The sequence below is a fragment of the Puma concolor genome, chromosome B1 (genome assembly GCF_028749965.1).
Source record: "Puma concolor isolate L17-30 chromosome B1, mPumCon1.1.hap2, whole genome shotgun sequence".
NCBI lineage: Eukaryota > Metazoa > Chordata > Mammalia > Carnivora > Felidae > Puma > Puma concolor.
Window position 1 is genome coordinate 77,313,176 of NC_141670.1, and position 25,484 is coordinate 77,338,659.

At 33.3% G+C, this 25,484-nt stretch overlaps 1 protein-coding gene across 2 annotated transcripts in view; it reads left to right on the forward strand.

Annotated features, from left to right (window-relative positions):
- Nucleotides 1-25,484, forward strand: part of LOC112858054 (lipopolysaccharide-responsive and beige-like anchor protein) — a 245,590-nt gene that overhangs the window by 204,753 nt on the left and 15,353 nt on the right. For both annotated transcript variants that reach the window (XM_086704118.1, XM_086704117.1), the window contains exons 27-31: nucleotides 2,818-2,945; nucleotides 3,446-3,553; nucleotides 7,401-7,560; nucleotides 10,667-11,114; nucleotides 17,926-18,059. In XM_086704118.1, coding sequence (XP_086560244.1) covers nucleotides 2,818-2,945; nucleotides 3,446-3,553; nucleotides 7,401-7,560; nucleotides 10,667-11,114; nucleotides 17,926-18,059 — 978 coding nt within the window. The remainder of the gene's footprint in view (nucleotides 1-2,817; nucleotides 2,946-3,445; nucleotides 3,554-7,400; nucleotides 7,561-10,666; nucleotides 11,115-17,925; nucleotides 18,060-25,484) is intronic.

Below are 25,484 nucleotides of genomic sequence, written 5' to 3' on the forward strand. Positions count from 1 at the left end.
ATAAGCTGAGATATATTTAGACTTTTTTGGTGCACTGATTATGTTTTGATTACTCAAAATGCTATTCAAACTACTTTTCAACTTGGGATGCTTTAAAGAACTTGATGTGACAGTTTTTAGAAATTTGTTTTAAAATTTTAATTAAGAGATTCAAATGGTAAGTATAAGAAAACAAAAACTGTCATTTATTGACTACACTTGTTATTGCAGATTTCCAATGAGTCAGCAATTATTTTCTTTTATTCATGAGGATATTTGAGATCAGAGAAATTAGGAAATGTATTAAAAATCCAAAAGCTGTAGTTGGTGAAGTTAGAATTTGAATATAGTTTAACTTGTTTTCCTACATATTCTGTTGTAACATACTTCCTTGAACTTTCTATTAGTAATATAATTAAACTATTTTGACTCCATTGCTTTTGTGTATGCCATTTTTTTAAACGTTGCCACTTTCCTATAAAGAGTATACTTCTGGAATTAAAAATACAAGGCTATGCTATCAATGTGTCACTACACTCAAGTATTCCGAAATTAGGGAAATACTCATTTTCATAATTTGATCTACCCCAGCATCATGTCTTTTTATATATGGAAGTGAGATTCTGAAAACTATTTGTTCAAAGTCTTTAATAGAGTATGGTAAGCTTGGTAAACAATCCAAGTGTTTGATCCCTGGTCTCCTCATTCCTGTTCTTTCCTGAGGTTGGAGGTGAGAAGGCAGGATGGCAACAGTTAAGAGTAGCTTCTACTACTGCAACTGCTGAGTGTGATAGGTTTTTAACTTTGCGATACCCAAACTTGATTTTATGCAACCTGGGACAAAAAAGTGCAAAAGTTATTTTTCTGGGCCTGATTTCAAATTTGAGAGTCATTTTCCATACTCTCTTGCCCTCCCTCCCTCACTATATTCCTTGTTTCCTTTTCCCCAACTTTTGTTGCTGTCTTGCACTTATCTGAATACTTTCCTGTTTCAGTTCTATGCTAGCCATAGGATAGTCTGGTAGTAGTTAGAGTCCCCAGAGAAGTTTGCCATTTTGTTCTTAATTTGTTCTCCTACTCTTGTTCAGTTCGTATAGCCTGAGTGCTACTGATCTGATTAAGAACTGAGATGATTCACATGATACTAAGCATTTCATAGTCATGTTTGCATTACCTAATTCATCATTTAAACTTCAAAATTAATTTCTAAATAACCCGAGTAACTGATGGGGGACACATTTAGAGAGGTAGTTTTTCGAACAGGTGATTCATTTAATTTACTACTTATTTTAAGTTGTTGAAAATGTTCCAACCAAATTCTAGAATTTACATAACTCACAGGTTAGCAAACAGTGTTATTGCAGGCTCTTTAAAATTTCATAATCATAAGTTATATATAACATGAGTACTATAGGATTTATGCTCAGAGAAGGTCACCATTTTAAGAGTATAATATTGGTGAAACTGTTCAGTTAAAAACAAAAACAAAAAAAGGTTAATATCTGGTAGTAATATACTGGAACATCAAATCTTCAACAAAGATTTGGAGATCCTTAGGCTTATAAATGTGTTGGTTTCTACTGGATGAATTATTATTATTATTATTATTATTATTATTATTATTATTATTTTATTTATTTATTTTTTACCGTTTATTTATTTTTGAGAAACAGAGAGAGAAAGAGCATGAGCAGGAGAGGGGCAGAGAGAGAGGGAGACACAGAATCTGAAGCAGGCTCCAGGCTCCAGACTCTGAGCTGTCAGCACAGAGCCTGATGCGGAACTCGAACTCACAAACTGCAAGATCGTGACCTGAGCCAAAGTTGGATGCTTAACCGACTGAGCCACCCAGGCGCCCCAAAATTATTTTTATTATTATTATTATTTTGAGTATAGTTGATACACAATATTACATTAGTTTCAGGTGTACAACTTAGTGATTTGACAGGTTTATACATTAGGCTAGGTCCAGTTACGTTGCTATTACAATATTATTGACTGTATTCCTTATGCTCTGCTGTTTATTCCTATGACTTAGTCATTCCATAGTTGGAGGCCTACATCTGTCTTTCCCCTTCACTCATTTGGCCCATTTGCCACTGCCCTACCCTCTGATAACCATTAGTTCTTTGTATTCATAGGCCTGATTATGCTTTTATTTGTTTATTAATTTTTTTTTAGATTCTATTTATGAGTGGAATTGTACGGTATTTGTCTTCCTCATTCTGACTTATTTCACTTAGCATAATACTGGAGAGGCTATTTTGGACTTTATTAATCACAGTCTCTTTTCTGCCCCCCACCTTTTAAACGGTTTTAATGAAAACCAGTTAAAAGTAGACTCTGTAAATATTTTCTATAAATGTTCTACCTTTTATCAGTCTCTATAAATATGTTGCTATAGTGATAGACCATAAGAAATACATGCAAGTTTTAAGTTTAACTATTTTACTTTGATGAAGGTGATAGGTTGTTATTATAGACTAGTTCATAGCAGTGTGATTTGCTTTCTCTTTTTTCCTACTTTTCAGTTCTTTTCTTCCCTATCTTTTCCTTAATAAAAGATCATTCCACTTTAGCTTAGGTAAGCTCTAAGAAACACTAGCCTGTTGATTTAGTTCCCTGAAATGATTCTCTCTTAGCAGTGGGCCCTAACAGTGTAGCTAACAAAGTCACAAAACAAACACTAGGTGATAGAGTCCAGGAACATTGTAGGAATTTGCTGAAAGTAATCTGTTTCAAATAAAAGCTTATGTAAATCATATTATGTAGGTGATTTTTATCAATTCCAAAATCTTAAATAAAATTTTCTGGCCCAATCTTTTCCTTAAATTACAGTGTGTGCTGTGGCAGTTAGGAATTGTTTAGAGTGTCAGCAGCATTCACAGCTGAAAGCCAGAGGAGATACAACCAAGGGCCAGAAAACAGTACACAGCCTGATTCCCATGGGGAAATCTGCCGCAAAGGTAAGCATATAGAGTAATTAATTTAATAAAAAAGTACCTCTTACTTTATGATTAAGATCTTAGATTTAGTTGTTCATTTCAACATAAAGTTAAGTAAATCTGACAAAGGTTCTAAAATAGTTATTTTAGTCTGTGGACATAACATTCAAATATTTGTGTTTAAATATACAGTAAAGATTTGCTTATACTTAATCTTGTCTGCTTTTCCAAGTGTTTACTTTTCTTGTGTCTTTGATATGTCAAATATGTCAATTTCCTTTGAATATGTCAATTTGTATTTCATGAACTTGGTGAGTTAGCATGCAGTTTGATTTTTCCTTTATGGCTTCCTTCTGTGACCCCCACCTCTATCCCAGTACCCCTAAAAAGAAGACAGAAGGAAGTAGGAAAAATAAGCTAGGAGAAACAATGTTACAGCCTTTTTTTTCCTGGTTCTTGGAATACTGTGCTAATATTTTAAAATGTCTGTGTAATACATATATATTTTTTGTCTTAAATAGAGTCCAGTGGACATTATAACTGGTGGTATATCTCCAGTAAGAGATTTTGACAAGCTCCTACAAGACATGGATATTAATCGGCTTAGGGCAGTTGTCTTCAGAGACATAGTAAGTTACAGTATTTCTTTCACATACTCTTAGCTGATACATATTTCTACCTAGGCCCAAAGTATTGAAAGGAAAAACTTTCTGTGATATAAAACAGTTGAATAGAGATAAGAAGGACTAGAACCAATTCTCATGACAATAATTTTAGAATCTTAGAATATTGGACAGTACTATTTATATAAGTGGAATTAATATATCACAGTAATGATACTGAAAAGAATAAAATGTTATTACATATTAAGCACTGTAAGTGCTTCACATGCACTAAGTCCAACGACTTCTTGAGTTGTGTACTTTTGTAATTCTCATTTTATATATGAGGAATCTGAGGCATAGAGCTTGAGTAACTTGTTCAAGTTAATGGAGCTAGTAAATGATAGGATTCCAGCCCAGCAGTCTTAAACTCCAGAATCTACGCTCTGAAAGTAATGAAATGTTCAAATTCTGAATGGCATATTATTTTTACTGAATATTGGATGTTTTTCCCTCAAACAACTAGAATTAACAATAATGAAATGTGGCAGTTTTAATTTTTAAAAAATGTTTGTTTTAGTTGATTTTGACATATGGCGCAGTTTTCATGTATAAATTGTAAAGTCATATAAGAAAGTCTAAAGAATAAAGAAAGTATGAAGATGAAAATAAAAATTATTTGGGGGTGCCTAGGTGTACAGTTGGTTAGGTGTCTGACTCTTGATTTTTGACTTGCTCAGGTCCTAATCCCAGGGTTGTGTAGGACTCCATGCTGGGTGTGGAGCCTGCTTAAGATTCTCTCTCTTCTCTCTCTCTCTCTCTCTCTCTCTCTCTTTCTGTGCCCCTCCCCTGCTCATGCTCTTTCTCTGTCCAAAAATTATATATTATATATATATATATTGTAGTATTACATTTGTAATATATATTTACATATATTTATATATATACATATATATGTAATATATATAATATATAATATATACAATATATATGTAATATATATAATATATAATATATACAATATATATGTAATATATATAATATATAATATACAATATATATGTAATATATATATACAAATATAGTATATATTTGTAGTATTATCATTACTTAATTATTAAACACTTACTGCATTTAGTACTAGATGTTCTATTTTACATGCAAGTCTTTTTATAAATTTTATAACTTTTTTTTTTTAATATGAAATTTATTGTCAAATTGGTTTCCATACAACACCCAGTGCTCATCCCAACAGGTGCCCTCCTCAGTGCCCATCAGTTTTAATTTTCCCTCCTCTTTTTGTAGGGTCTTGGTGCTCTTTTGAGTTCTCAACCAAGTTTTGTACACATATACAATTTGTTAATAGTAGTTGTAGTTAATAGTTATTACCTATAGTTAGCAGTTACTGAATGTTTACTGTGTTTTAAGCATGGAAATGGATGCTCTGTATCATTTAATTCATGTAGTAATCCTATGAGAAAGATGGAAGTGTTAGGTTAAATATTATGGTTAAGATCACACAAATAATAAGAGATGGAAGTGGGTTAAGGACCTAGGGAATGTGGTTCTTGGAATTTTGATCTTAACCATTAGGTGTGTTGCCTCCTTAGATCTCCATATATTTGCTTTTTGATAGCTCTTATTATTCCTTTCGTTAAGAAACCATCAACTGTTTTTTTTTTCCCCCAAACCCACTGACTATGGTTTATTTTGGGACCAAATATTGTTGCTACTTTCCTTTTCTTTGGTTGAGTCTATTGCCCCATAGCTTTGTTTTTCCTAAAGTGATTTTTAAAAATCTATAATAAGTAATATAATTCTTTTGCTCTAAATATTCTTTAATGGCTTCCCATAGTACTTGAAATGAAAATTCCTCGTCTTGGCTCTTTGTGATTTGGCTCTTTGGAACTTTGTAACAAGTTTTTATGTCAGGATATTTGGACAGAGAATTAGAGTATCTCTTATATTTAACATGTAATTTTTAAAAGTAATTAATAACTAAAATTTTTTTTGTAATTAAAAGAGTTTTATAATCATAGGAGTTTTAGAAAAAAGACTGTGTTTCCCAAACTATATCCCAGAGTCTCTTTTAGCATAATCCAATTTTGATGAAAAAGGAAATGACCTTAGATTGGCAATATAAAGAAGTTACCACCCTGAGGTTAAGTGCTAAACTTTGTAAACGTTCTAATCTGAGTTCACATTTGCTTTTTCAGTTACTATATGCCTTTAGGTCAATTATTCTTCTAGGCCTCATCTTGTTAAAAGGGGTTAATGAATGTGTTTGAACTACATAGTACAGTGCCCGGTCCATTATAAGTATTCAGTAAGTGATACCTACAGTTGAAAACAAATTTATTTGGGGATAAAAGGCTGAAACATAAATATCTATGAGATGTTTCTTCTTTGGACAGAAATTAGGCTTATTCTATAAACTTCATACTATAATAACTAAATATTGAACATATTAATGCGCTAAATAAGTATTTAGATAGTCATATAAATAATTTGTATAGATTAAGAAGTTAGAATCAGGTAAGTTATTTGCCTACATTTTTAGTGCCAACATCATTAGCAGCAATTATTATAATAGTGCCAGTATTGTGGGGCAGTAGAACACAGGAGTGTTTGGAGAAAAGGAATGGTTAATAAAACAGGAAAATGTACATTTATCTTTTCCATCAAGGCTAATAAGGTCTTATATATGAGTCTAAAGAGTATCATAGATTCTTTACAGATTAATATTTGTATTAAATGGAAATGCTCAGGTTGAACGTGATATCTCGTTCCTTCCCAGAAATTATGTCAAAAAACATTTGACACTAGCTAATTGACTTTGTTTCATTTGCACCGTTAGTTGCCATTTATTTATCTGCTAGGCAACAGTGTTCTTTGTTTTCCTTATTATAAGTTTTCTGCTACTCACGGTACCTCTGGTTTTCAGAATTTGATGGACAAGTTTAAGTTTTTCCTTTAAGTGCAAACCTATTGTGAAAAATATTCAGAATAGTGATGTGTGCAGGGTCCCTTTGAAGATGGAGTATTGGACTAGATGAAGAGGTCATCAGTATACTGACATGTAGGTGATCTGTAGAGCTATGATGAAGCCCTGACCTCTTCTAGAGGTCAACGTAGTTTGTCCTTTTCTTTCTGGCAGACACTATATTTTCAATCTTAGACACTTGGTTGTCTGTACTATTTAAAATGCTCTTGAGAATTCCTTTGGCATCTTGTTCTGTATCTGATTACCTTGCTTTTTTTCTCTTGGATGTTTGCCTTTTAGGAAAATTGTTAATTCTGATTTTTTTTTTTTTGCATATTCTTTTTTTTTTTCTAAGTTTAGAGAGAAGGAGAGAGAGAGAGAAAGAAAGCACAAGTCAGGGAAAGGGGCATAGGGAGTGAGAGAATCTTAAGGAGGCTCCATGCTCAGTGTGGAGCCTGATGTGGGGCTTAATCCCTTGACCCTGAGATCATTACCTGAGCCCAAATCAAGAGTCAGACTAAGCCACCCAGGCTCCTCTGCATATTTTAATTCTTATGATTAGAAGTAAAAATAGTTATACATATGTAATGATAATTGCTTTTTGATTAATCTTACAAGGTATATTATGCCATATGTCTTCCGACTGAGTTACCTCATTTTAAAAACAAACCAAATTCTCTGTTTCCATGTTTCACAAGTATTAAAAACTCTCATTTACAGGCATTTTTCCAAGACTCTTTGCCTAATCTTTGTTGAGGTGAATTTATCATTATTTTCAGTGTATGTCAAAAGATTTTTGGATGTATTTTATATGTAAATATTGTCATGTAAAATAAGATCGAAACATGTTACTTAATAGTGGCATGATCAACTACTTTTATTTTTCCCTAGGAGGATAGCAAACAAGCTCAGTTTTTAGCCTTGGCAGTTGTATACTTCATCTCTGTTCTTATGGTCTCAAAGTACAGAGACATTTTGGAACCCCAAAATGAAAGGCGTAACCAGTCGTTTAAAGAAGCTGGTAGTGAAAGTGGGAATTTATCACTTCCTGGTAAGCTTCCATATTTTATTCTCTGGGATCCAAAGTTCAAGTAAAACATTACCTAATAGTTAAAATATTCTGGAATTTAAATCCATTTATTTATAAAGTGAGAGTATATATTTTTAAATTAATAACTATATATTTCAATTTATTTTAAGTACCGTGTAGTTAATTGCAGTTGGGAGATGATTTTTGTTTTTTTTTTTTTTTAAATGAGCCATTTAATTAAAACATAAGTGAGAAAATGTTATCTTTTACAAATACCATGTTAAACATTTTTGTTTGCCTTGGCATTTATTGTGAAGAAGAAATAATTCATATTTCTCTATAAGAGGCAGATTTGCTAATAAATAACAGTAATAACTAGAGGTGTAGAGTAGCTGCAAGTTATAGATGTATAGGTAGAGAAGCACCTTTTGCAGTCATAAAAGTAGCTACCACTTAGTGGAGGTGATTTATTTATTTAATAAGCATTCATTCAGTACCGACTAGGTATTTGGGTATATTCATGAACAAAAGAGGAAAAGAACGTCAGCCTTCTTGGAGCTTATATATTCTTGTGAGAGGAGATCAAAAAGAAGAAGTAGATGTACTAAATAAATTGTATAGTATTTTAGAAGGTGGTAAGTTCTAAGAAATGATAAAATTGAACAGAGAAAAATTTCAGGAATGATTAAGAGATATGGAGTGTGGGTTTTTACTCTAAGGAAAATGGAGAATTATTTGAGTGTTTTGAGATAGCAGTTGACAATTGACTTAAGTTTTTCAAAGTAACACTTGGGATTCTGTAGGGAGAATACATTCTAGAGGGCAAGGATGAAAAACAGTGTTTTAGTTGTGTACTTCAGTATAACATATTACCTCAAAGTTCAGTGGCTAAAGCCATAACTGTTTTAGTTTTGTTATCATGATTCTGTGAATTTAATTCATATAGGGCACAGTGAGTATCATTCATCCCTGCTCCAGATGATGTTTGCTGGGGTTGTAAAGTCTGAGATGGCTTTTCTACTCATACATCTAGTGCCTAGCAAGGATGGCTCCAAGAGCTGAGGCTGACTGACTCGAAATGGCTCAGCTGGGATTATATGTCTGGGTCCTTGATAATTGTTCTTAGTAAATTCTTTGGTTTTCCTCCATTAGTTCGGAGGGCCTCTATCTTTGTATAGTCTGTATACATGTTCCCTCTAGCAAGGTAGCCAGCTTGCTTACAGCGGTGTTCAGGGATTCTGAGAAATGCCCAAGCTGCCAGATCTTTGTAAAGCTTGAGCACAGAACTGGCCCAGTGCTAATTCTGCCTCATTCTGTTGGTTAAAGTAAGTGAGGCCCAGCCCGAATTCAAGGGAGTGAATACCAGAATGCATGGAGCAACAGAATTATTAATATAACAGTCTAATACAACCAGTTGGGAGGGTATTGCAATAATCCAGGAAAGAGTAGATTTTGGGAGGACTAAAATGGTAGTTGTAGAGTAGTGAGCATTTGTCAGATTCTGGATATATTTTGATGGTAGAGCAGGATTTATTTATTTGTTTGTTTGTTTATTTATTTATTTATTTATTTATTTATTTAAATACATGAATTTATTGTCAAATTGGTTTCCATACAACACCCAGTGCTCATCCCAAAAGAGAGAGAGCAGGATTGAAAATACTAGGTGCAATGTCATCAAGATGCAATGTCATCAAGAATGATTATAAGGTGTACTTGGATAGACTGAAAGTTAAAAATATTCAGGGAAAAATAAATTCAGTTTTCACCATGTTGAGTTTGAGATATCTTTTAGACATACAAGATGTAAAGTAGGCACTTATAAATAAGTATGTATTGTTTTGTTTGTACAGTAGTGTTGTAAAACTTTAAGAGTGAATGAGATCACTCAAGGGAGTAAATATTGTTAGGGAAGATAAGTATTAAGTCCCTCCAACTTAAGAAATCAAGGAGAAAAATAAGTGAAGGGAATTAAGAAGGAACAACCAGGGAGGTAATAGATAAAGAATGAGAAGAGCATAATGTCCTATTAGCAAAGTGAAAAAAGTATTGGCAAGTTAGAGGGAATAATCCTTTGTTGGTGCTGTGTCAAGTGCTGAGGACTGACCATTGGAGTTATCAAGATGGAGGTTTTTGGTAACCATTGGATTTAGGAAGATGGAGCATTTTTGTTGGGATGCAGTGAATGCCTGATTAGAGGGAATGAGTCAGAGAGTAGGTGATGCTCCTTGTTGAACTAGATTTTAAAGATTATTGAATTATTCTTGCATATAGGAAGGATGACATGTGTTTTTTTTTAGCAAGTAGAAACTGTGTTTGAGGTAGAAATCTTGGAATTACCGTCCAGAGAAATGGCAATGTATAAAGGCACAGAAGCCCCAAATGTTGTCCCATGTTTAGCAGATTGCACGTAATTTGATGTTATAAAGTGTGATGGCATGAGTAGCAGAAGATAAAGTTGTAAATTAATAGTAATCTGATAAATAGTTGATGACCTACTACGTGCCAGGCATTGTTATGGGCCCAGGCATGGTTATAGGTACTGGACATGAAGTGTTAAAGAAGACAAATTCCCTGCCTTTATTAAATTTAAATTCTATCAGACTCATATTATTAAAGAGTCTTATACTTTATCAAGGATTTTGGATTTTTTCTTCTAGGCCAATGGCTTTCAGCCTTGTGTTGCTATCCATTGGTATGTCATGGTCAGTTTGGCAGTTTTTTCTCAGTTTATTATCATTTATTACTTTTATTATTCTCATTGTTTTATTGAAACATCTATTTTGTTGTTATACTCAGTATATTACATGCATCTATTATTACATAGATTATGTAATTTATTTTTGCCTTTTATTAAAACATGCCATATATTTCCTAATTTAAAATACTAGATGGTGGGGTGGGTTAAATAGGTGTTATGATGAGCACAGGGTGATGAATGGAAGTGTTGAATCACTATATTGTACACCTGAAACTAATATAACTATATGTGAAACTAACTGAAATTAAAATAAAAACTTTAAAAAATAAATAAAGTAGTAGATAGCTGTTAGGGCTGGATGTACCTTTTAAAAATTGCTTCTAAATTTTTTTTTTGTTTATGCTTTTCCTTTTGTTTCTTGGTAAGATGTAGAAAACGCACCATCAGCATTCAGTCCGCCAACCCCAGCATTGGTGGAAGAATCTGAAAGCACGTCATCTGCTCGGAGGAGGGACTCAGGCATTGGGGAAGAAACAGCTACTGGCTTAGGAAGCAGTGTGCATGTAGCTCCTCTGATAGCACCTCCAAGTGTCAGTGCAGGCCCAGATGCAATCAGTGAGGCGCTGTGCACTCTTTCTCTAGAAGTCAATAAAACTCAGGAAGCCAGAAATGATGGAGGAAATGAGTCGGATAACAAGGCTGCACCATCGGTTTCAGTTTCAAAAAATGTCAATGTGAAGGACATTCTTCGAAGCTTGGTTAATATACCAGCAGATGGAGTCACAGTGGATCCTACCCTTCTGCCACCAGCCTGTCTTGGAGCTCTTGGTGATCTTTCTGTTGAACAACCTGTGCAGTTCAGATCTTTTGATAGGTACTGTAAATAGTCTTTTGTTTTGGTCTGCTTATATGTATAAAATTCAAAGGGTAAACAGGAACTTAATTTAACTCTGCTAAATTTTGTAGCTTCAACATTAGAAAGTGGTGTTTTGATCTAGTTTATAAAAATTACAAGGATGTTTTTGTTGTATAAAAGGCTTGTAAGTAGGCAACAAGGTATTCACATTTTTGTTTTTCATCATACCAATAAGATGATTTAAAAATAATATTTAATCTTAATGTTACATTGGCAAATTATATGGACAGTCATTTTGTTTGTTATAAGTTAGAATTTGCCTTTACCTACACATGGCTACCTTTCACTCTTTTGCTGGCAGTACTGTGCCAGCCTTTGTGAAAAGAAGTCTGAATCTGTGGATTTCAACAGACTCAGGAATTCAGCAAGGTGTTCAGAGCTTGACAGCTTTAGAAAGCAGACTGTACATTCCTGACTTTAGGTTCTGCTGCCTAGTGAACCTTTTGCTAATATGCCTGAAATTTTTTTGTATATATTATTAAACTTTCTGAAATTCTACCTATAAGACATGTATGTATTGAGTTATTAAATATAGTCTTTTTCAAAGATCAGTATTTTATCTTGATATAAGCTCTAACTTATAGAGAAGTTGCCAGTTAAAAGAACTTTTGTTTTTCCGGAGTAATTTGAAAGGAAGTTGACACAGTAATCCATCCCCTTTGAATATTTTATTGTATATTTTCTTTCCTTTATTTAAAAATTTTATTTTTTAGGGAGTGAGCGAGCAAGAGAGTGTGTGTGCTACTGGGGCAGGGAACAGAGAGAAAGAGAGAGAGAATCTGAAGCAGCACAGAGCTGGATGCCATGACCCTGGGATCATGACCTGAGCCCAAATCAGGAGTCAGACATGCTCAACTACCTGAGCCACCCAGGCGCCCCTCAAAGAGTATATTTAAAACTGTTTATAGCAATGGCTATATTTTGAGGGTGGGAAGAGGTGTACATAACTAGTTTTTAAAATATTCTCAATTTTTATAATTTGTTTAAATTTGTATTACTCTTAGATTGAGTAGTCAAATACTTGCGGGTAGATTTTTAAAAATAATTTATTTTTGAGAGAGAGAGAGGGTGCACGTGCATGCAAGTGGGGGAGGGGTAGAGAGGGGGACAAAGGATCTGAAGCCGCTCTGCTCTGACAGTAGTAAGCCTGATGTGGGACTCAAACTCATGAACCATGAGATCATGACCTGAAGTCGGACACTCAACCGACTGAGTCACCTAGGTGCCTCAAGGGAAAGTAGATTTTTCAATTTAATATATCTTACTAATATAGGCAAAGTTTCCTTAAATGTCCCAAATTTGAAAATTGTTGGCATTTATTTATTTTAAAGTTGTATAGGAATTAAATCTATGCTTTAGTATGTCTTCAGTGAGTGAGTTATAAATTTATTTAGGAAACCATGCCTCAGTAATACGTAGTAAGGGGTTTACTGAAATAGAATCCAGAGGGGGAATTTTTGTGATAGTGTTTTTCAGGATGTTATTTGGAACTTACATGTCTAGTATGCACTTAACATATTATCTGATGGCAAGCACAGTGCTCTGTTTTTTCCCCTTCTTTTTCTCAGCAAGAGACACCTTTTGAAAAACTATTTTCGTGCAGCTGTAGACCAGTGGAATATCTTTGGGAATTTCAAAGCATCCCTCTGATCATGTATTTATCTCTGGAATGCTGTGTCAGAAATCACAACTCTCCTCATATCTTAAGAATTATCAACTTCCAAGCAATAGCTGGAAAGTTTAGAGTAACAGCTACATGAGTGGAACCTTGCTGAAAGGCTGCCAGGTTGTGGGCCTTTGTGGATGGCAAGGTGTTTGTGTTCATTCCCATGCCAAAATTCTTGCTCTTATCTAATTTGAAGATCCTCTGTGGTGATTAGTGGATGCCAGGGATTTATCTTGATAAAGTTCAAGGGCTTGTCTGGCTTTTCAATTAGATCCTAAGGGAGTAAAGTGCTAGGCTTAAAATGCTCTTTTCTCCTTTAGTGAACTATTTGCATGCTAAATAAAATAGCATTTATGTGAACGTTTATGATATTTGAAACTGGTTACTGTTTTGAAATGGAACTTCTGAACCTTAGTGATCTGTAAGGCATTGTTGCTCTTTGTTGTGGCTAAATAAAAAGAAACTTTCACAGAGGTCTCCCTTGTTCATATAAAAAAAAGTCAAAAGTAAACACTTTCTGTGTGTTTAACTTTAGGAAAATTACTTCTTTCTCATCTGTAAAATGGGGATGATAATATGTAGTACTTAAATTCATGGATTGTTATAAATATAAATAATTCCTCTGTATGCTTAGTGCAGTGCCTCACAGATACTAATTATTCATTAAAGTTAGTGAGTTTGTAAAGAAAATTATAACATGTAAAGTCTTATACTTTAATATTTGGATTTTAATTGACAGTTTTGAAAAATAGCTTATAAAACTAAAAGACATATCTGTCTTACAAATTCTTTATGCCAAAAAGTTTCAAGTGTTTTTTGTCAAAGTTGATAGCAGTTACTAAAAATCTAGAGTTATTTCCTTAAATATTAACAAGGATTTCTATCAGTCTCTTTAATAGAAACTTAAACTGCACCCTGAGAACAATGCCAGACATATCCCTAGAATCTCAAACTTGTGCCAGATGCATGTTGCATTTTCTTTGTGTTTTCCAAAGCATTTTAGAAAAACGTGAAATCTTAGTCCTTTAATGATCATTCTTAAGTAGTGGTAAATATAAATTTCTGCAATTTTTAAACTGTTGGACATGCTTTATTAGTTTAAATTTGTACTTACATACATGATAAATATGAGGGCTTAAAGATCACCTCTACTGGAGATTTTAGTCCTTCAATGTGGGTGGAAACTTTGTGATAATGAAAATAGTAAAGGAAAGGAAAATATCCTGAAGTCTGCTGACTGCTTTTTGTCCTTTCAATTATTATGACTTGGAATTTTCTTTGGTTTTATGTGGCCCAAAGCTGAAGCATAATTATTTTGCTTCCTCAGAAATGGTTTGAATCAAAATTTTTGGAAATGGATTCAGTTTATTTCCCACTTATGTACTAAGTGGGCTAAATAAAGGAAAATTTATTCCATTTGAGCACATAGATATTTTATTTTGGTAGTAATACATGCATAATTTTATATCTTGGAAATCTTTACTACCATTGCTTATAGATGATTATACTATAGAATTGTGCTTAAATATTAAAATGATTGTGGTAATGGTTGCACAACTCTGTGAACATACTAAAAACCATTTAACTTTACACTTAAATTGTGTAATATGTGAATTACATATATCTCAATGAAACTTAAGAAAAAGGTCAATATGAGAAAACAGTTCAAATAAAAGCTCTTGTTTGGGCGAACTTGGAATTGTAGGGCATTTATGTTGGCAAGTTATTTTACCTGTCTGAGCTTTACTATTTTAATTTTTAAAGTGGAAGTAAAATGTAAGGGTTGTTTGGAGAATTTAGTAGTAATTCTTGGCATATCATCGGTTTAATTCATAGCTATTAATGATTTATAAATTTATATAACAGAATAGTGTTATATAGTTTATATAACACAAAGAATAGTGCATTATGAATGTTGACTTGGAGACTCTGGGGAGGCTTACCTTAAAAAAAATTTTTTTTAATGTTTATTGATTTTTGAGAGAGAGAAAGAGGGGGAGAGAAGCAAAGCACGAATGGGGGGAGGGGTAGCAGAGGGAGTGGGAGACACAGAATCTGAAGTAGGCTCCAGGCTCTGAGCTGTCAGCACAGAGCCCCACGTGGGGCTCGAATTCATGAACCATGAGATCATTTGAGCCAAAGTGGGAAGCTTAACTGACTAAGCCATCCTGGCACCCCTGGGGAGGCTTACCTTTAAACAAGGTTTTGAAAGGTCAGAAGGAAAAGTTTCCTAGCAAGCAGGGATAAAAGGAAGGCTGCTTGGCTGAGGAATAGTATATACAAAGGGTTGGAATTGTGAAATAACATACATGCTCAGGAATCATAAGAGCATATTGCAGAAATTTGTAAGGAATGCTGGATTAAATGTAAACTCATGTAGGTAGCCATACTTCAGATGTATTAGGGGTGAGAATATGAGACAGATCTTGGAAAATAAACATCTACTGAGCTGTAGTAAAGAATAAGTATTATACATGATTGAAAGAATTATTAATGGTAATAGGTTAAAGGGTTAGAAATTAGATCAAGGGGTTCCTGGGTGGCTCAGTTGGTTAAGTATCCAGCTTGATCTCAGCTCAGGTCTTGTTCTCAGGGTTGTGAGTTCAAGCCCTGTGCTGGGCTCCACGCTGGGGGTGAAGCCTACTTTAAAAAAAAAAAAAATGAGATCAAGTTTTTTGTTACCTTTAACTAACCATGCCTCTTGGACAGAGATTGTACATACTAAGGAACGAACATCTGTAGTAGATTTTTTTCTGTTACTAGTTTTACAACATTTTATTGCGAAAATGTTCAAATATACAGAAGAATTGTACAGTGAACATCCAGAGACTCCATCACTCTATTTACTTCATCATGTAATTCTCCCTATATACATTCCAGCAGACATCAGTTCACTTCATAAACATTTAACCATGCAGATCTTAAACTAGAGATCAGTACAGTTTTTTAAGGTAAAATGTACATGCATTGGAAGGCACAGATCTTAATGTGTATCATTTGATGAATTTTGACAGATTTGTACACCTGTGTGACCCAAGTCCTCAATCAAGACATTATCAGTCTTGGAAGTTCCTTCTTGCACATTCCCAGCCAATGACGGTCCCCATCCCCTAGATGCAGTTACTCTTCTGATTCCTTCCTACCATAGATTAGTTTTGCCTTTTCTAGAACTTCATGTGAAAGGAAATACAAAATCTGTGTTATGTATGAGGCTTTCTTCACTCACCATAATGCTTTTGAGATTCACCTATGTTACATTTATTAGTAGTTTCTTTTAATTGCTGAGGATCTTTTCGTATATAAGCTTATCACTTACTCATTTTTCTTTTGAAAGAATTCTGAGCTGTTTCTGGTTTTTGGCTATTAAATAAGGCCTCTTAAACATTATTGTACACATTTTTTGTGGGCATAAAGTTATCTTGAGGAAATTCCTAAGAGTGGAATTGCTGGTACAAAGGGTAGTTTTATTATGTCTTAAATTTCAGTTATGGAAAAAACAATTTCAGCTTTCTCAATACTATTTTCTGTTGCTCATTTCAGTGCTTACATATATGAGTGATCTAGGTCTTGCCAGTTCTTTCTTTTGGGAAGAAATGTGAAAGTAAATTCTGTATAGTACCCCTCACTCCAAAATAGGTTGCTAGGGAATGCAGCTAGAGATTTTCTTAAACAATAGGTTTATGAATTTCTGCCTCGAGTAGGAAATATATAAATTATTTTTGTATTGTTTTGAGTGTTCCCCGTGTGTGCACACACACACACACGGTCATATCTACTCCCCCTAAAGTCAATAGTCTTCATCTGATATAAGCTACTATGATTTAAGCACACCATTTTGGATTGAGGGCTCAGGTGGCTGTTGCTTCTATTTTTTAGTGTATAGTTAACATTGGCAGTCACCCTTATAATGATGTGACACCGGCTACCCCCAAGTACATTGAATAAACCATGCCTAACACAAGAGAACTTGATTTAATTGGCAACACTGTTTGCCATCACATGATAGGCATTGAAGTAAAACAGAACCTATTTCGCGTTGCATTATCTCTCTTTGGTATAACAACAAAAACAAAATGTATTTTTGAGTTACTGGAATTACATAATTTCCACTTTTGAATACATTTATTGGGATCAAGTATCTAAGTAACTTTATTTAGAAACTGAATACTTTAAAGCTGTTAAGGGAATACTTGAAGCTTGCAGTTACAATATTGTCAACAAAAGATGTGATTAAATAAATTGAATGTTGAAGACTTTAGGCTTATGGTTAACACCAGGTAATTAAAAGTAAGCACTGCTGTGGGAGTGCATTATATATCAGCTGTCCTCTTTACCTCATTAACTGGGTTTTTGCATGTTTATGGAGCTAACTTCAATTAAAAATGCCTTTTAGTTATGCCTAATAAGGTCTTTTAGTTACTATTTGGGTATAAAGTATTACACTTTAATTGAAATTGGTGTATATAAATACCTGTGTTTGAATAATAGACAAAATGAATTTGATTATTTGGAATTTTTTGCATCTAGCTTTTATACCTATGCATTGTTTTTTTTCCATATAATATTGTGAAAAGATAGTCTTTGGGGGTTAAAAAGAGAAACTTGATTATGTAGGTTTTAAAAATTATATCTGCATTTTTTTTACCTTTAAGATTTCTAAGGTTTTATGATTTCAAATTAGTGGTGCTTTAAAATCCATGTAGAAACATGTTGAGTTTTCTGCTTCAATTCTGAGGTTAAGAAAAAGTTAATTACTTTTCCACTTGAGTGCCAAAATTCCTTTTTTATATACCTGTGGTTATTTTTTATTTAAGTTGGGTAATTAAAGATGATCATAAATTTAAAGAATATTGTATAGTAATTGTAAGTTCTATAAATGTAATGGATTATTGTATTTCCATAGAATATTGTCTTCATTTTAAAAAATTGAAATGCAAATAAATATGCCAAAATTGGAGAGATTTCTTTCTGAGAGAATATTCTAAATTGTACATCAAAATATAAATCAATAAGTTAAAAAAAGAAGTTTGTTTTCTATTTTGAAATTAATGTAATTAACTTGAGTGATGTTTCGTATTTTAAATTCTATTTACTTTATTACAGAAGTGTCATCATTGCAACAAAAAAATCATCAGTCTTACCTTCTGTACTTAATACGAGTCTCCCTACCAATGCAGTCAGTGTGGTTTCTTCAGTAGATTCACCCCAAGCTTCAGATGTAGGAGGAGAATCACCTGGTGAGTTAGTTATTAGTGATTTGAACAAATAAGTTTTTAGATTCCATTTTTGCAAAGTTAAGATATTTGGTTAGGCATGTTGTAAATCATTATGCTTTCATGTTATACTGTTGATTGTTTTATAATTTTCTAAGTAAATTTGAGTAGTATCAAATAAATTACATCAAGTATTTCAATATTTTCTCCACTTAAACATAATAATTTTTCTTAATGTTTAGTGATAAGAGGAAATGTTCACAGTTGGTTAAGTAAAAAAATATGTGCAATACTTTATATACCATGTAATCGTAGCTATGTGAAGTATATATCTTTTATATGTGAAAAAAAAGCTAGGCAATGTATGCTGAAACTACTAGATTATTTCCATGTAGTTGAACTACTGGCAATTTTGATGTTTTCAGTTTAATGTTAGTATCTTTTTCAGAATATTATCAGTATTTCTGTATTATGTTTATACTTAGGAAAAAAATAGTTATTGATAAGAATTTTCCACCTGGAACTAAAATCTGCAGTAGTGGTACCGAATTTTGTCCTGCCTTATCTTTTGTTTTACTAAAAATTAAAAACAACAACAACAACGACAACAACAACAACAACAACATTTAGACCTTATTTTTTAGATTAGTTTTAGGTTACATAAAAATTGAGTGGTTAAGTACAGAGTTCCATATACCACCTCAATGCCATTCCCTCCTTATTCCCTGTTTTTGACATCTTGCAGTAGTGTGGTACATTGTTAGAATATTTCTTCATTGTTTTAGTGAAAAAATATGAAAGAAAATAAGTAGAACTCTACCAGATTTTTGTTTTCCTGTTGCTCCATTATACTCTGATGCTTTTGTTTTTCTTGGGAAGAGAAACAATTTGGTAATCTATGTTGGGTTGGATGCTAATTTCTGTTCTTTCACCCCCATCCAAAACCCTTAAAAAAATCAACTGTGATTTTTCTAGATCTGCCTCAGTTGGGAAAAAGGCAGAAGTCACTAATATCTATGAAACTGTATGCCATCTTTTCAACTCAGTTATAGTGAATTTCTAGTAACTTCCCTGAGCAAATGTTTTAAGTTTTAGAGGTTCACTGTACACTGAGTAAAATATTTTCATCTTATTTTGAATACATTGCTCTTTTACTTCAGTTTATGGGACAAAGTAAGTAAGATCATGTGATTTGTCTTAAATATAATTTTCAAAATTTAAATCATGCAGTCTTTAGAAGAGATAAGAGACAGCTGAGATAAATGGGCAGTATTGGATATAAAACAGTATGATAAATTTATTTCTGAAACATTGTAATTTTTCCAGTAAATCCATTATAATAGAAACTCACCCTGAAGAGCCATATCCAGAATTACAAAATAATTTGCTATTTTGAAGACTATAATTTTGGCAAACCCCCACAAAACCCTATATCCAGCTCATAATGTACTCTTTTCCCCCATTATTTAAATCTTGTATAATTTTCAGTGGTGATGTTTCTCATATAGTTCCCAGGTTTTCCCATTTTGTGCTATAATTGTTAGTTCTTTCCTTTTTCTTCTTAAAACCCCTGTATTAAAAAAAAAAATTCCTCTCCAGGTCATTCCAAATCTTTGTGTTGATGGTCTTTGTTTTCATCATCTGTTTTTCATATCTGACTGTTCCTTTCCTCTTTCACTGTGCTCTTCTTGTCATTGTTATTTGGTGTCTCCAGTTTAGATTGGTATTTCTATTCCATTCTCTTAATTGCTGACATGAACATTACTACCTTGATAAGGGAAATCTAACTCAGTGTAGTGTTTTCAGTCACTGTACTTCTTACTCTCTTACGGTCTCACTTTACATACTTTTGTTTACTGCCACCAGCCCATGTACCCTGTTCTTTTTTCACTTGGAATCCAGACCACACAAATATTTATCTCTTTGCTGTCAGTATTTTTAACTGAGAGATTTTTGTGTTCTTTTTAGTAGATCTCTTGATTTAAGTTATTTGCCATTAAAAAAAAATAGGCGATATGTATTTATTTTCCTCCTCCTGGTTCAAGCATTATTTGGAAAAAATGATTTGTGGATGAATTGATAGTTGTAATTGCATGCTGAGCTGGGCAATTTATTCTTGTAGATCTGGGTAAGTTATGTATTAGTCTTAGTTTGATCTTGTATTTCTTTGTATGAAGATACAATAAATATATGTCCCTGTGGATCTTAAACCTTTGTGCCTTGGGATGACTTCAGTTCTAAGTTTTATAGTGAGTCAGCAACAAAAAATGAATTGCTCAAATTCATTAATAGATTATTGGTTAGTAAAAAATACACTTGAAAGTACATAGTACAATAGCAAAAAAAAAAGGGGGGGACTTTCCTTGGAAGAAACCATGTAAATATAAAACATAAAACAGGACTTTTATAGCAGAAACATTTAAACTATTTTGAAATTTTGGTATCAGAATGGGATTTCTTAAATTTACATGTGGCACAATTAAAGAGAAACTAGGATTAGATACACTTGGATCCCAGAAAAAGAATTAGAGCTTGCCAGCTTAATGTGAAGTCAAAGATTCTTCTGCCATATTATCATCATCAACTAAAAAACAAAACAAAAACAAAAAAGCGGAAACAGACCCATAAATACAGAGAACAAACTGGCGATTGTTAGAGGAGAAGGGTGGGGGGAATGGGTGAAATGGGTGAAGGGGAGTGGGAGATACAGGCTTCCAGTTACGGAATGAATAAATCATATACCATAGGAAATACATAGTCATTGATATTATAATAGCATTGTGTGGTGACAGGTGGTAATTACACTTGTGGTAAGCATAGTGTAATGTATAGAATTGTGGAATCACTGTGTTGTATACCTGAAACTAATGTAGCATTGTGTCACCTATACTTAAAAAATCACCCAAATCTATAATTTTGCAAAAAAATTTTTTAGGTGTGTACATTTACATTTTAAATAGTGTACATTATTAAAACTATGAAATTTTATCACACAAATGTCAGATTCTAGCTTGAATAATATTCCTTAGCTTCTGTAGTATTTTATTAGCAAAAAAGTATAGTCTATTAACAACAATGGAAAATCACTCTTAATAACTGGTAAAAGATATTCATCAGAGAACAAGGTATACCCCTTGTGTATGCATATTTTCTTTCTTTTTTTTGTGTATGCATATTTTCAAAGAAAGCTAAAAGAGAAAACAGTTTCAGTAAATCTATCAAAATAGGGAAAATTTAAATTTACTTATCAGTACAGGTTTAATTGCCCACAGTACATTATGTGGTAACATGCCATTACTCTTTTTTCAGATATGCTAAGGTATTTATCCTTCCATGATGCAAAGCATAAATGAACAAAACAAAAGTGAAGCTAACCCAGTAAAGGAACTAAATAGACTGGTTTTCAGTAATTTATATGCTGCATGTTTACTAGTTTGCAAAGTATAATAATTCTACACCTCATTAGAATATTAGGCTCTGTTCTGTTTATTATGGCTGTTACCAGCCATGCACATTATTAATTGGCATGTTTTTTTTAATGTAGAAGTATTTGATTCTTTGCTTTATATGAAATTTGACCCAAGAGGCTTATATTTACTAATCAATACAAATTTCTATTATTTAATAAAGAGTTTCCACTGGACATATAGACTGTCCCTCCTGCAACTGGCCCAGAATGGATGAGGAGAGAGAGAGGAGGAGAAAGGAAGAGGGAGGGAAATTAAAAAATACAGTGTTTAGGGTTTAAATATTGGCATTTGTTTTAATGATATGTTATTGTAAAGGACATTATTTATTTAGACCCTTAGGGACCTTGAATAAACAGTTGGCTATTCCCTGGATGGATCCTAGACAGATGATGTATTTGCATTTTCCTTTTTGTTCTTTTGAATGTCTGGAAAATTGTCAGTTTGAAGGAGCCAGTTTATCAGTGCAAGGATAAGGAAAAGATAAGTCTGTATCGTTCCACATGTTCAAAGTAGCTTCTTCACTTACATATGCGTGATTGTCTATTGAAAATATTTAATGTTAATTTAAAATAATAAATTAGTCATACATTTATGATTTTATCTGCAGATTTATGATTTAAAGCATGCAGAATGATTTGGAAATTACATTTTTTCCCCCTCTGGGAGAAATGAAGGACAATCCTTATGAAATTGCTGATTTATTTATTTTTTTTCATGTGGTGTTTTCCTCTTATAATTATTGATAAGTTGATTTTTCCAAAGTTTTTATTTAAATTTCAGTTAATAACATTGTATAATATTGGCTTCAGGTGTACAATTTAGTGATTCCAGAAAACACCTAGTTACTCCTTAATCCCCATCCTATATTTAACCCATCCCCTCACCCTTTTATCTTTGTTAGTAAAGTGTTCTCTGATTATTGAAAAAGACCATTTTGTACAATCTCCTTCTGCTCTAGTGTCTTTTAGGTTTGAAAATTGACATCATTTCTAGGGTACTGTCAGGAAAGCATTTTTGTTATTGTTTTATTTAGAACCACTTTTTGCTTTTTGTCTTCTTAAAGCTTTTGATATGCATTTCAGCTCATTAAAATTAGAGTCAATTAGCACAGTAATAGCTATTTTTGTTTTATAACTACTACCTAGAGCTTCATGCAAACGTTTTCTTGAGCTTTATTATTTGTTTTTCCTTTTAAATAAATGGGACTTGATGTGTTCCTTTTTTTCAGCTTCAGAAAAGTTCAAGAAAAACTACTAATAGTTCTTTCAGAGAAAATATCTGACATATTCTAAATAAACATGGTCTTTAAAAACTACCAGCAATTAAAAAAATAAAACTCTGAAATAATCACCAGTTATGAAAGTCAGTGGCCAGTTATGATTCAGTGATCATATATTGCTGTCAAGAATTTAGAGAATTGGAGGTGTCATTATCTCTGAAGTACTTCATTGAGTGTTGTATAGAAATAGAAGGATTGGACCTGAGTCTCAGAAATGCCAGATACTGAACAGTGAAAGTCTTTTCAACTTCCCCTTTTTTGCCTTCTAGTTTGAAGTTTTGTAAAAAAAAAAAGAAACTAGAAAATGGAGAACTTTTGATTGTGAAGTGGGAATTGCCAAATGTATTAAAAAAAAAAAGTTGTTATTATGGTGAAATCTGTATTTTAATTTCATTTTAAAATTAATCGTATGCATTAGGATAGATTCCACTCAGTTTGTTAACAATTTTTATGTACAATTAGCTCTCAATTGAGCAGGATGGTGAGGAGGAGAGAAGACACCAATAAGTAAAAATCCCAGTGAAAAGAAAAGTCAACTCTGATTTTCAAGGGAATGGGGAGGGAATGTGTTATGGAAAGGAGAGATTCACAACTTCATCTTTAGGAATAGTCTTACTCTAAGAGGGAGGCTCAGTAGTTATCCAAAGGTTAATTGTCTAAGATTGCCAGTGTTCTCCCCCAAAGGAATCAAGTCTGTGGGGAAGGGGGGTGGGATCTAACAGTCCAGATTTCTTTTTTTTTTTTAATGTTTGTTTGTTTATGTATTTATTATTGGGAGAAAGAGAGAAAGCCCAGTGGGAGAGGTGGGGAGAGAGAATGAGAGGGAGAATCCCAGGCTCAACATGGAGCCTAACACGCTTGATCTCAGGAACCATGTGATCATGACCTGAGTCATAATCAAGAGTTGGATGCTTAACCCACTGAGCCACCCAGTTGCCCCAGACAGTCCAGATTTTTGAATCTCTGGCTGAGTGTTGGTAATCAGAACTGCTGATTATTGAACTAGATCTGCCTGAAGACCAAGCATATTTTAAAGAAGGTCAAGCTGTCCCAGATACTTGCCGGTTATAGGCTGACTGTTTATTTATACTCATAATTAGGTATTTGCTTTACTTAGAATGTATGTTGAATCAAAATGCCCAGATATAAATGAAGTGAGCCTGAGGAAATTGTGGGAGTGTTGTGTGGCAATACAGGTTTTTTTTTTTTTTAAGTTTATTTATGTATTTTGAGAGAGAGAGAAAGAGTGAGCAAGTGGGAGAGGGGCAGAGAGAGAGGGAAAGAGAGAATCTCAAGCAGGTTCTGCACTGCCTATGCAGAGCCTGACACAGGGCTTGAACCCACAAACCGTGAGATTATGACCCGAGCCGAAAGCCAAGAGTTGGATGCTTAACTGACTAAGCTACCTAGGTTGGGTTTTTAATGAAAGCATTTTCATTAAAATACAGTGGCCTTATTTACTAAATGTCTATGACTGTGTTTTGTTTTATATTGATGTGATAAATGAAATTGTTGGAAATCTACTTTTTATAACAGTTAAATCCAGGATTGATTCTTTGCTTTATAGCTTCTAGACTTTTAGAGTGAAATTTTTAAAAGGCACTTTATAAGCTTCATCTCATTTAAGTTACCTATATTTAATGTCACATGAATAATCATTGAATAATTTGGGTGTGTTTTCAGTCTGAAGTACAGACTAAAGGAAACATGATAACTTTAAATACTTTAAAGATAGTCATAGAGTAGCAGGTAGGAAAGTACCATTGTGTATTTACTATGTCCAGGTGCAAAATAATTCTGTGAAATATAGGTATCACTGCTCATTTTATAGATCAGGAAAATAAAGCAGACAGCTTAAGTAACTTTGCCCAACGTCCCACTGCTGGTAAGTGGCAGAGCCATTACTGCTTCCTCTAAACATTTCAATCATATAATAACCCCTGAATGGTAGTTATTATCAGGGAAACTGGCCTAATACTAATAGAGCTAGAGTTCACTTTGAGAATGGTTAGGTTGTAGGTGGCTGGCGAGGAAGTGTTTTCTGCTAGTGTAGAACATGGTATCTAAAGAAATTGATTTGGGAGTTATAAGAGAGATTGATGGCTGAGAACTTGAGAGGTTAGTGGGTTCCTTTAGATGAGGAAGAGAAAAGCTATGGTCTTGAATGACCTAGCATTTCTTTTTGAAAGCAGGAAGGGAAATGGATTTCAGGCTGAGGAGAGTGGAAGAACTTTTATATTTATTACCAGAATGTAATAGGTAAGTAATGTGTAAATAGAAGGCTTGACTCAAAATGAATAGCAGGAATCATGAATAGATAGTAGAGTCACTCAGAAGAGCACTCGACTTTTCTTCTGTAGTGCCTTGCAGAAATGTGGGAAAGTAACATTGGCCAATCTGCTTTATCTTAGGTGCTTTACATTTTTTAATTTAAACATCCTAACAATCATGTTAAAAATTCGGTGGTATTTCTATTTTCTGTATCATACTGGTAAAATGGTTTAAAGGGAACAGTCTAGAATTCTGCATGACAACAGCCACTGCAAACTTAAGAAGTATTTGTAATGAATGATACAATCTCAACTAATTATATATAATAATTACAAATTATGAAGAAGAAAGATTCTAACAAAACTGCTCAAAAGATCAGAGTAGTAGTTGTTCCCTGTTTGGTTTCCAGTAAATTAGGAAAATACGTAG